Source organism: Lampetra fluviatilis, chromosome 42, assembly GCF_964198595.1.
Source record: "Lampetra fluviatilis chromosome 42, kcLamFluv1.1, whole genome shotgun sequence".
Lineage (NCBI taxonomy): Eukaryota > Metazoa > Chordata > Hyperoartia > Petromyzontiformes > Petromyzontidae > Lampetra > Lampetra fluviatilis.
Window position 1 is genome coordinate 10,382,668 of NC_136316.1, and position 13,195 is coordinate 10,395,862.

At 47.8% G+C, this 13,195-nt stretch overlaps 1 protein-coding gene across 2 annotated transcripts in view; it reads right to left on the minus strand.

Moving 5' to 3' along the window:
* The window catches only part of LOC144946712 (uncharacterized), a 195,617-nt gene extending 190,646 nt beyond the window's left edge, over window positions 1-4,971 (minus strand). The window contains exons 1-2 of one of the 2 annotated variants that reach the window (XM_078875822.1): window positions 4,665-4,971; window positions 4,360-4,392 (exon numbers count right to left, since the gene is read on the minus strand). In XM_078875822.1, coding sequence (XP_078731948.1) covers window positions 4,360-4,392; window positions 4,665-4,689 — 58 coding nt within the window. In that variant the 5' untranslated portion in view covers window positions 4,690-4,971. The remainder of the gene's footprint in view (window positions 1-4,359; window positions 4,393-4,664) is intronic. The other variant, XM_078875823.1, reaches the window with a different exon arrangement.
* Window positions 4,972-13,195: the final 8,224 nt, after the last annotated feature.

Sequence of the window (13,195 nt, forward strand, 5' to 3'; positions counted from 1 at the left end):
CAAGTGTAAAGAACCCAAATAAAGGACAACGGAGACAGACCCAGTGATCGAGTCCTTTATTACAGTAGTATAATTGTAACAATAAAAAAATGTTTATCAAACTGGAACTACACCGATATTAGCGGATGTTCTCTGATACTTCTGCTCACAATGGACTCTTCTTCACCTCCCGACCGTCTGTTCAGCAGCGATGGTGGGTTTGAATAAAGTGCCTTCATGACTCTCCGTCTACTAATTTCGCAGCTTCATTCATCACCAATCCCCTATGTTCTATGTCTCCACTTGATCAATCCAACACATTCTATTTCTGTCTTAACTGCTTGATTCCTGTATTCTGGCGTTAATGCCACATTTGGTATTGTGTCCATGATCCATCCTTGATACATGTCCAAACACTGTCGTCTGCTTTCTTAGATCTGTTATAAGTATTTTTTTTATTATCTGAATAATTTTCTCGTAATCATTATGTTTTGCTTAATGAAGAGGCTTCAAAAGCCTGGTTTATGTATTGGCAAAGAAACAGACTCTGCCGATTTCTAGCAGAAAAAGCAGCCAAAAGAGCAGAAAATAATAGTAATTTAGCAGTTTTTCCAAAATTTACATAAACTACCTTTGTGCCAACATATGAATCAAAACCCTAGCAGCAATGGGCTTTTACCTGGTTAGAAGACATGGTAATAATATACAGTAGAAAGAGAACACATATTAATTCAAGTAAGGATCTTTGCTCAAGAGTTATTTAAGTGTATTTTCAACTGGTTCTGAAATAATATGAATGAATCGATAATCAAGACGTAATTGTCTATCCACTCCTGGATGAAGGCCGGCCTCCCCATACCATCACCATACCTCACTGTCAAGTCAGTGCTGCTACCATACCTCTTTCTTCGACACACAAACTGATCTCATCGCTCCATCTCTGCCATGGCCGCCCGCCTGGTTGCCTTCTCTCCTTTGACTGCCATTCCATCCCCAGGATCATCCATCGGCTCTCATCCCGTCGAGCGCCGTGTCCCCCTCAAGCTCATCAACTTGTCTTAATAGTCAAAATCATGTCTCTGATTTGTGTTTGTTCCCAGAACTGATAATAAACACCTGATACAGGCACCCAGGTCTCCCTTGCAAAGGAGACTCGGCGTCATTGGGCTCTTATCCGGTCAGAGACCAATTAAAATTGTCCGAATTTACTGTATTCAAATATGTTGCTCCAGTGAACGTACACAATCAATAACCAGTCAGTGAGTGGCTCTATTAAAACGGTGGTGAAAGGTCTACGTTCCTATGACAGGAGCCAGCCTATTCCATGGGATAATTGCTGCCGATTTCCCACAAGGTGATCGTCATAACTTGAGTAAAAATAAAAGGTTAAGTTAATATTCAAACAGGACTCTTTCACTGCCACGAAGCAGAAACATTTTTATGACTGAGACCAAAAAACTCCTGTCATGAATTATGCTTAACCTCTTATGCGATCATAAAGGTGCAGCCCAGCAATTCCTTTCTTACGGAATGGCCTCCAATACAGGGAGTCGTAAAGAGCCCCTATGGAGGGGATTTTGTCTATTTTTCCTTGCTGGTCATTCATCATGTAGGAGGCAAGAGTATGGAGCACGCAACCTGCCGATTGCAGTCTGTGGTGAACCCATTTCAACTGCTTGGGTGGACAGAGGTGGGGGGGGTTTAAGAAGTGTAACCGCTTGCTCAACTGCTGTGCCGGTAGATCGAAACGGACACGTACGAATTGCAAGTCCGTTGTGCTAACCATTACGCCAACGGCAGCATCCCAACCTGTTATTGTTTTTAAATGCATTTTTGTTAGCTCAATAGAGACGATGAAGCGAGCACAAAGTGAATGCAGGCACCCACTGGGTCCCGCTGTAGTCGAGATGCACATTTTGCGGAGGCGAATTCCTTGCGCGCTTGCCGTCACGCAAGAGCTAATGCACTGTTATTTATTATTCATCCTCCAAAAGCTGTGCTCCGCGTTTATTAAAATCAGTGCTTCTCTCCTGGCAACGAAAGGAAATCAAAAGCCACAAACATCAAGGGTCCAGGTACAGCACAACTAAAATTATCACTTTTCACGTTGGATTTTAAGGAATACATTAAAGCCACTTTAACATAACAATGAACACACAGATGACCGTTATTTGCCAACAGGTGAGAGGCAATTGAGACGTAGTCACTTTTCTTTGGAGATCTGGATATGACTCTCGTCACTAGATTTTTTAAATTTATTCACGTTCACTTCAATGAAGATTTTTTTAAAGATTAAATAAAAAAAAATACAGCTTTAGTAGGTACAGAACTAGGTTGTCAATCACAGGCTGTTCAACACAACGGTGAAGATTAATTTATAAGAAACAAGTCTCAATTTGACAGCAAAGCATTTGATCATGAAACTTGAGTTAAGTCCATGATTTCATCCATACGGTTTTAATTAACATGTAGACTTTCACGACCAATATCATCCATAATAGAGTTTTTTGCGATTAGATCACGGAAATACGCGATCTAACCTCTATTACGTCGTCAATGCAGTGATATCACGGGAATGCTAATGCTGCCTGTAACCGTGACTTTAAAGTTGTTATTCCTCCATAATGAAGCTTCAATCTCATGTGGGATGCACTGAGGCAGGTACATTACAACATTGTATAGCCGACTGGCTGAGGACTGAGGGATACGTGAATATGTAAAGATGCCAGGTACTCAACTGAGGCCGAGTCGACATAGGGGAGGGCGCAGGACCGGTTCAGATAATCGTCACCGGTGTTGGCCGTGAGCGGGAATTCGAATTCAGGTCGCCGGGTTTGTAGCCCAGTTCGCCCACCACTACTCTACCGCTCACCAATGACTTAGGGGCCATCCATTTAGTGCGTACGCATGGAGGGGGGAGGGGTCAAGTTTTGACGTATTTTTGCGTACATACTAAATGGATGGCCCCTTACACCGCCACCACCACGCACAGGCCCCTTACACCACCACCACGCACAGACACTGCATTGGGTGCCTGGGCAGTGAATTGACCAATGAGGATGTGTTGACGGTTGTATATTGTACACGGTCCTGTATCTTAACAAGGAGAGATGTATTTAGTGTTTGTTTTGCATTGAGTCTTTGAGCCTGCCCTTCCCCAACTGAGATGACAAAGCCACCCACCCACTCTTGTCAGCGCTGCTCATTTATGAGGATGTGTGAAAAAGAGCTTTATAGCTCATCGGATTCCTCCAGTATAAATACATATTCCGATTCTTATTCGTCGTACCACGAGGACTTGCACTCCAGAGAAGGACGCTTCGGTCTCCCGGCGCGGCAGCTAAAACACGGGCAAGTTTCTTAAATCTCCCTGCCTCTGTCAATCCAGCAGCATAGCCGTTTCCTGCACGGCCCACTCAAGTCGGTCGCGGCAGGCTGCCACGTGGTGGTGGTGGGGGTACGAGGTGGGTCTGTGTCACAGCTGCTGGCATGAAGGCGGTAGGAGGGCGACCTCGAGAACCACCCCCCCCCCCCTGTGGAGAGGAGTCATTGTGGTTTCCTCTTCCACGCTGTCCAGCACGTCTCGGAAGAGCTGGGAGTACCCGCACTTCATGGTTAATCCACTGCTAGATGAAAGCATTGTAAAATCTACTGGTGTTAATGAACACACAGCGGCACAAAAACTAGCGGTTTTAACCGGTTCACTGGTAACCGAATCCAGAATAGCTTAACAGTTCTTAAAGTCAGGAACCGATTAACGATTCCAGTGGAATGTTGGCAGAGGTGTGAAGGCGTCGATTGTAATTTGTGCCGATGTCTAAACTCGCGCGAAGGTTTGGGAGTCGAACCACTGCTGACCATGAGATCGCGACATCATCCGTTCCGAATTTAAATAATTATCAGCACAAATGTTGTGTTTGTTGCGATACATTTGTATACTGCACATGCGCAAACCGGTACCCGTTTCATTCGGGTTTTAATGCGCAACGAGCCAGTGCAAGAGACACACAGTATTTAACAACCCTCCTAAAACTTCTGCAGATACATGCATCGAATGAAACTACACAGGATTGCGGCAAAAACATCGATTCGTGAATCCGATTGCCCCGTGATCATTCACGTGCCGATTAGATTCTGCATTAACTGAAACCGTTTTGGTGCAAGCGTTGTCATATATGTTAAAGAACACGCGATCCTCATCTGTGTCACAATGTTCTACAAAGCTTATGACAAATAAGTGTTGAGGCGGGCCGGTCAACTCTGTGACGGGCACGAACTATCGGCGTGGGAATCGGTGTCCACGGAACTTCACGCGCGCCGCGTTGGGACGACGCCGCCGCGGGAAGATTTGCAAGAGTGGAAGGATTTGAAAGCTCGTACCTTCTGCAATGCTCGTCTCTTCGAAAAGCAGCACTGGAATGCGAACACACGTAGCAATCAATGCACTTCGATAGATAATGGGAGCGCTTTGCAAACTCATTTGAAATTTATTTTTAAAAAGTCGATTAAACTTTTACCACCACCGGAAGTGGCTGCAAACACTCCGGAAGTCACCGACCTTGGTGTTTATTTTATCACGAATTTAGCAAAAAATACCGCAATGCAGCCGAATACTTTGACAGCAATCAACAGCAAGGCTATCGTTCATTTGTGCATGCGTCAGAAGCGAGTTTAGTCATAGTTACCGATGAGGAAGAGCTGGAGCATCATGCGGGCCTCGGACGCATGGCGCGCGCTGCGTGTCGCCCTCACGCGGCAGTGGCGGCGCGGGGGGGAGGGGGGCGAGGGGCGGGGCTGTGTTTGTTATTCTGCGGGGAGCGGACGCGGAGGTCGCGATGTTCTGTGGCGCGAGGGAGTTCAGGGAGGCGTTGCACGAGACCCCGGTGCACGCGCGCGCCCACGCACGCGCGCTCGGGTTTGGTCGTCAGGCTGTGCGCGCGCCCACCCGCGCCTGCGAGCGTCTATCGGCTGCGGCGCGCGCGTGCGTCTCTCGCCGCGTCAAGCCGCGTGCGCCGCGCGCTGGGGCTGGGCGGGGGCCCCGTGAGGCGGGCGGGGGGGCGGGGTAATCGCGGTCAAGGGGGGGGAGGGGGGAAGTGCGATGAGGAGGCGGGGTTAGTGCCAAGAGGCTCCACGGCTGGGAGTCGAGGGGAGGGAAAGGCGGAGTCAGATTAAACGGGTTCGTGAGCCATGGGCGGGGCTAGATTCGAGTGGGAGGGGTTAGTGTGGCGAGGGGGCGGTGTTAGTGAGCCCCTCCCCCCACTCGGCGGGGGGGGGGGCGTGATTGAAACTCATTTCCAGTTTATAGATTTGAAGTTTTCGTTTCAGTTTTCATTTCATTTATTTCGTATAGCCCTGTGAGCCATTCGAATCTTGAATCGGGTGCCTACCGCAACAAACATGAAACAAAAACATGAACAAGAAAACATCTTAAAGTGACGATGTGACTATGTACAAACAGACAATCCAAGAAAAGACAGCGAAATATTTCAGACCGAAGGGTCCGTGGCAACCCCGCGGCTTGACAGCCCCGTGGCGTGGCATTGTCCTGAACCAACCGGTACCAGCTCTACCATTTACCATAACCAACTAGACCACCTGCCACTGGTACCAGCCCGTTATACTCCTGTAATAGGTTCCGGAGACATTTGTAGAGGTAACTTCTTTATTACAATACAACACTCCAACAGTCCTGATACTTTGTGACAGCCTAGGTACACAGCCTATGGACACAGCCTAGGAACACAGCCTACTCTAGCTATGCTCTGGGGTCCTCCGGCTACAATTACACTAGGGGAGGCTACCTGACCCGACCCAGCCAAGGTGCGGGTCTGAACTCTGGCTTCCTCGTAACTCGCCCTTACAAGGACGTAGAGCCGGGAGTCTCAGAGTCCCACCACTGGCCCGCACAGCGTCCCGGCCCTTACAAGGACAAGCGGGACGAGGGGGTCCAGGGTCCTAAGCTGGCTGGCTGGTCTTGGGTCTTGAGCTGCAACTGGCCCCGATCGGCCAGTGAGCGGCCCTTTTATGCCTCTTCCCCATCGAGGGGTGGGGTTGTATGTGCCCCCAGATATCCCACAGAGCACACACAGCCCCCCGTTGGTGGCGCCAAGGGGCTTAGCTGTCTGGGTTGCCTGGGGTCCTAGCGCCTGGCGCCGAGGGCTTAGCTGTCTGGGTTCCTAGAGCCCCCAGCAGCCCCTCCCCTCTTGGGCTGGCACAGTGGCACCTCCTATGGCACTACATTACCCCCCTCTACGTAGCCTCCAGCCGAAACGGCTGTCAAAAAAATACAATCGTACAATAAATTATTTGTTAGTTTAACACGTAGGCTTTCCCGACCAATGTTATTCATAATCAACGTTTTTGGGTTTAGATCGCGTTATTTATAAATGTGTCGTAACAATTATTTGTTATTTGTTAACCATCAGAATGAGTGTATGCGTGTCAATGACTAAATGGATGACAAAACAAGAAAAATGAGAAGAAAGCGCCTCTCCCCCTCCTGTGGTCACGCGTATATAAAAAAAACTCCAGGCCACCGATGCAGAACAACACTGTATAAACACATATATGCAGGACGAACGCACGCCCCAACCGCCCACTATACATGATGGCAAGGTGAGTGGCGGCGCGTTGGGACGAGAGTTCTTGGGCGGGGGTCATGAAAATCGTTTGAGTTTGGAGCGAGTCCGAGTGGCAGGTCTATCGGCCGCGATGAAGGCGGGAGGGGACCGACGACCCGTTGTTGCGCTAGTGTCCTGGGTCGCTGATCCCGCGGGCAAGCTTGTTCCCGCTGGGTCGGCCGTGGTGGGTTTCATTCCCGAGGCACCTGGGTATGCCGAGGATACGGTGGTGAGCGAAGTGCCGGGGTCGGAGGTCCTGAAGTCCGGCGTCGGGGGACCCGGGAGCCAGACGCCACATGGCCCCGAAGGCCACAGTTGTGGCAGATGATGGACGCCCCGTCTTGGCGCGAGGTTGGCCGGTCCCGCTTGTGGTGATCCCACTGGGATCGCCAGTTCGACGATCCGCGACTTCCTGTTGCCGCGAAGGCCTGATGAGGCCCCGAATGCACGTCATAGGCTTGTGCATCAGGTGGGCCTGCGCAGGCGGCGATGGTCGTGTCCTCATCGCAATGGAGGTGTGCTTGGATACACCTGGCAGCACGCAGCGACGTGAAGTCGTCGTCGTCGGCTGCCGGCAGGGCAACTCGAAGCTGCCGGGCCAAGCTCATGAGCTTCTGCAGCACGAGTGACTCCACAGCGTCTTCATCCATGCGAGGATAGGCAACCCCCGCCATGGCCAGCAGCGCGCTGCGGTACCCCAGCGCCGACTCGTGACTGCAAGGATCCATACTCTTGGTTCTTTCGGTAAAGTCACGGAGTACTTTACAATAAACAAAGTCACGATAGTACTTTACCGAAAGAACCAAGAATATCATTACAGATTTTACTCGGGTCGTCGCGATATGGCGATACCACGATAATTATTGTACGTTATGGTCCTGAATACCGTGCCGTACGTTTGCAAAAATTTCGTCATATTTGTGAATACAGAACTTTTGCTCATTTATTAATAAAACTTTAAAATGTTTGCCAAATAAAGTTCACAATAACAATGAAAGTTCTCAGACATCGGTGGTAGCCATGAGATTGGTGCCGCGTGAAGGGAATTCTCACGAGGTTGACAGCACCGCGGTTCCAGAAGCCGGCCCCGACTGGGGCTCAGTGAACTGCGGCTGAAAACAGCAGAGGAGTGCCCATTCCATTGCGCCTGCAAATAATTGAGGCTATTATTTTACAATTTTTTGACTACTGTGACGCTGCTTACAGATCAGCTACGAATGAAACAATAAACAGACTCAACCCGCTTCATCATTTTGCTCTTTGATTTGCACTGGATGTTACCATACATTGTGACTTCTGCTTTAAATACAATTTCACATTATTTGATGCAAGAAGAAATCTACATTGGGCCCTGTTCATCCACAACATCCTTATTGCCAATTCCGTGCTATACCGCACCTCCTTTTAAGCACGGTTGGCTACGTACGGTGCAAAAGAAGTTGAACATATTCTTAGCTACTTGATTAACCCCATTGTCGAACCCAAGAAACCTAATACGCCCATCTAATTGGGGGCCGTCCATAAATGACGTCACGCGATTTTGGCCGATTTTTGACCCCCCCTCCCCCCCTCGTCACACGGCGTCACAAAAAGTCAGACCCCCTTCAAATATGACGTCACAAAGCTCTGCCCCCCCACCAAACCATTTTTCCATTTTGAAACTAAAACATGATTCAAGTAAATTTAAACTATTGTTATTGTAGTGCACTCTGATGTTGTAGGAGGTGGCATTGGAAAGCTGGAATTTAGCATAAAATTCACTTGAAAACTGCAGATGTTCAGAATATTATATTGAAATTCTCTTATAATTATAAAATATTAAAGTAATTATAAATATTTAAAAAATACTTGAAATTTTGAAGTAGAACGAAGCGAAATGGAGAGTACAATTATAACAATCACATATTCATTCCACAGAATGAAAAGCCCTGGCACCATTATTCAAATCAAAATGTTTAATAACAATAATTCAGAACATTTACAAAATGTATTCTTCTCCATTCTCCCATGGAGAAGCAAAATGCTACTTCATGGAATAAATAAAAGGTGATCTTAGTCAATTTAAATAATTAAATAGTTAATAATGAAAATTAATCAAAATTTGTGTTGTTATAACAATTCTATTTAATTAAGCAGAACGTGTTGTTTATATTTAATGTTGCGCATTTTGATGTGACGTCACATTTCTCAACCCCCCTCCCCCCCCTCGTCACACATCGTCACAAATGTCTGACCCCCCTCCCCCCAGGTGCGTGACGTCTTTATGGACGGCCCCTTGGCTTTTAACTACCCCAAGGACAATAATTGGAATAGGTGACAAAGCCTTTGTCGTTGCAGCACCATCGTTGTGGAACAACCTTGTTTCCTACCTTAACATCATACTGTCGTTATGCATATCGTTTATTGTTAAATTAGAATCACAGTTCCTATGATCACTGTTACATTGTTTTTAGACCTTTGTTTTGGTGATTTTGAAAACGTTTTGGTTTAGCCATGTTTATTTGTTGTAGTACAGAGTTAGCCTGATAACTTTAATCTAAATTGTCTTATGGTTGTTATTGTTTGACTTGCATCCCACTGGGATTTTGCACACAGCGTTGGAATACGGTGTTTTTTCTGGAAGACTTTGCTGTTTTTCCTGGATTTTTCTGTTGCGTGTAGTCACTTTAAGATGTTTCTTGTTCATGTTTTTGTTTTGTTGCGGTTGCACCCGAGTCAAGAACCGCATGACTCACATGGTTATACCTAATAAATGAAATGAAACTGAAAAATAGGCTGAAGCAGAAGGTTAGTGCTGGATACAACCACATTTGCAAATGTGATTTGTAACTTTGACCCTTACCCATCTATCTATCTATCGTTATTCTCAGGTTTTTTCGGTAAAGTCACGTAGGTAAAAACATTAAAATTAATGAAAGTAAAATAAAAATAAAATAAAAATCACGACGTTTCGGAGGCAACACAAGCTTCCGTCTTCAGGTGGAACCGTCACAGCATGATAGCTGTATCAAGTGAGAGAAATTCCAAGAAAACAGTCCTTGTATATGTAGTAAGTATTCAGGAGGCTTGACGACGGGATCGGAGGCACACTTATTTATTAACACCAACTTGTGTACAGTAGCGGGTACACACAGTACTTAAGGGGTTAACGTCCCCTTTACTCAGCTAACAGGGAGACACAACATCTAACCCCGCTAACCTAAGCCCAATTCCTCCACTACGGAGCTAAGGGAGGCTACCTATCCCAGCCCTGGTCAAGCTGGGATCCCGGCATCAAGTATGCTGCATCAAGTATGCAGCTAATTCGGCTGTGACGGTCCCACCTGATGACGGAGACTTGTGTTGCCTCCGAAACGTCGTGAATTTTATTTTTGTTTTGTTTTATTTTACTTTCATTAATTTTAATGTTTTTACCTACGTGACTTTACCGAAAAAACCTGAGAATATGAATCATTGCAGTCACGAAAGCTTCAAATCTAGTATCTATCGTTACATTTTAAAGTTGTTGTCTTGGTGTGGTCTGGGACTGTTTTTGTTTTATTGCCTTGCCCCAAGCTTGCATTTAGTGTAGAAAAATAATCAGGAATTTATGTACTTATATACTTTTATATCAGCGAACAACTTTATCTATCTGTGATGAACGCTGCACTTTCCGTCGTTTTCATGCAGAGGGCGCTGCAAGCCTACACGCCCCCTGCATGAACGACGGAGGCGCAGGGACAGACGTTCGATTACGTTGGAATCGATCTGCAGACGGCGGTCTTCTCGCACGGCCAGCTCTATGTCGCCTTATCTCGATCCCGCAATCCCAAACAGGTGAAAGTCCGCATCGAACCGAACCCCTAGCAAGGCCATCTACTTAACGACGAGTGAAAATTCACACGAAATGTTGTTTTCAATTAAGTCTTACAGATGTAACATGATATAAGCTTTTAATGAAGAAATACAATTATCTAGTTCAAAACATAATACAATTCAAATATGTTTAATTTTAAAAACTTCAAAACGGAGCATCGGGTGCTTGCGTGAATGCGTCGTTCGTGTGCAATTATTTTTGTTACTTTCCTGGCCGAAGGCCGTAAATGGTTGTGAGGGGACGCCACAGGCACCCTTGAAAAACACAACCCCTAGTAATTTATACCTATATGCTTTATTTGTATCTATCTTTTTAGTGACTTGCTTACCTTGTCTGAATGTTGCACTCCTAGCGTGTGCTTGTATTGTTTGTTGTTGTAACTTGCCCACCTGCCCTTCACTGGGCATCTGTGAAAAAGAGCTTCATAGCTCATCGGATTTCTCCAGGATAAAAAACTATATTTTGATTGTGAATAATGTTCAAGCAATGTGCCGTACATTCCAACTTGAGGTTCACAAAAGCACAGAATATTGATACTAACGTACCAAAACATATGAATGTATTTTAAAATGAAGGGAACTGATATTACGATTATCGCCAAATCGTGAAAAGTAATATTGTCCTGGCTTAAAGCTTTCGTGACTGCAGGAATTCATATTCTTTGGGTCTTTCGGTAAAGTCACGTAGATAGGTTCAAAGGAAATAACAAAAAACTACGACGTTTCGATCGCAACACAAGCGGTCCTGGTGACGACCTGATGACGACCGCTTTTGTTGCGATCAAAACATCATAGTTTTTTGGTATTTTCTTTGAACCTATCTACGTGACTTTACCGAAAGACCCAAATAATATAATATCGTCCTATCATGGTATTGCGGCAACCATGCGTATAAGCAGGCGTTTGTCAATCCATTGCTGGCTGAGGGCTTTCTCACCCGGCAGGTGGCCATGGAGGAGACAACTCATTTGCATTTGCAGATGAACTCCAAGCGTAACATTGGCCGCGCCTGCTGTCAATCAGGCTCACAATGGCAGTGTCAGAGCCAGTATGGCTTAGAGGCTGGATTGGAATGTGTAAGGCCAGAAACATGTAGAGTACTTCTGTAGAGGAGTAGTGTGAGCAGCCATGAGGGGCGAACAGAGGGAGATGCGAGCGAGTTGACAGCTGATGATGACGTCATGTCACGGGTACTGTAAGGGGGTACCTTCTGGAACAAAGGCGGGTCCGAGCTTGGGGGAGGAGCCGCCAAAGGGGTACTTAAGGGGGACCCCGTGACAAAGGCGTGGTCATTGTGGGGAGCCAGGGCAAGGTTTGGCTGGAAGAGGTATTTTCCTCCTCGTCGCCGGGCGGTGTTGGATGAACCGCCGTCCCGGGCAGATGAGTGGGAGAGCCGAGGGGATAGTCGAGAGCAAGGCTCCGAGTATTCAGTAAGGATCGGCTGAGAGAGAGGGTTACTCTCTAATCGTGGCCGGGCAGTGTTCGATGAACCCCCGCCCCAGCCAGATGAGTGAGAAAGCCCCAGGCGATAGCCGAGGGTAGGACAATAGTGTTTGGAGGTCTGGGGCAAGGAGCAAGAATAGAGAGCACCTACCTCTGGTGTGAGTTAGAGTGTTGTGTGCATGAGTGTTAATAAATGGCATCAGCCCTTATAGTAAATCCCGTCTCCACGTGGTCGGACTGCACAACAACTGGTGCCAGAAGTGACTGAAAAAAACTTCGTCGCCATGTCAAAGTCGGCTTCGAAGAGCAAGAACCCACTTGTTGTGCAGTCAGACGATGAAGACGAGACGGAGGAGGTCCCCACAACGTCCCCAGAGTCCGAGGCCTCAGAGATGTGCCCCGCCGAACTTCTGCAACCGGTCCAGGAGATGGAGGCTATCGCTCGCGGCCACTCACCATCGCCGGAGGGATGGCAGCTCCTCATCAGCCAGCTCGGCCAACTACTGCAGTCAACCGTGCGCCTCGTCTCCCTCATGTCGGAGGCAGGAGCCCAGCCGTGCGCGCCCATCGCTGCATTGGAGTGGGAACGGGCGCTTACCGCCATTTTCTCGCCCGCCACATTTGAACTTGGCGCCAACTTCTCAACAGACGCGACACAGTAACCGGGCGCCAACTTGCCCTCGAGCATGACGCAGTAACCGGCTGCCATTTTAAGTGCGACTTAGCAACCGCCCGCCATTGACTGCTGCAGCGACGCTGCCGAGTGTGACCGGTGGGGCGCCCTCGCCGATCATCACCTCGGGCTTCTTCAAGCTTTGGCGCCTGCTTCCTGTTCGTCCTTTCACCGCAGTTGGGGGCGATTGGTCATCCTTCCAGAGCCGGTTCAAAGCAGCTTACGCCTTGGTCGGATGGCCTATGGACGAGGCACTCAAGATGCTTCTGACGGCATTAGATGACGATTCCCTGGCCGCCTTCAATTTGATTCCAGCTGCAGATAGGGCGACGTTCCCTATGGCGTATGCCCAGATGGCTGCAATTTTTGATCCGGCTTCCAGTGCTCGCTAGAAGTTCTTGCTGCGGAGGCGAGGGGAGGCCACAGCGCCTTGCTGGCACTGGGTCGGCTGCTCTTTCTTGCACGGGAGCTCGGCGTCGTCTTGACCATAGCAGAGGAAGCGGATATCTCTTCTATTAAGGTGGCGCAAGGTATCCAAGCCCACCTCGGCTTGCATCAGCGGCCCAATGTGGCTGCATGTACTGGGGACCTGGCTCCAACTAAGGCCACGTGAAGAGGATCATCT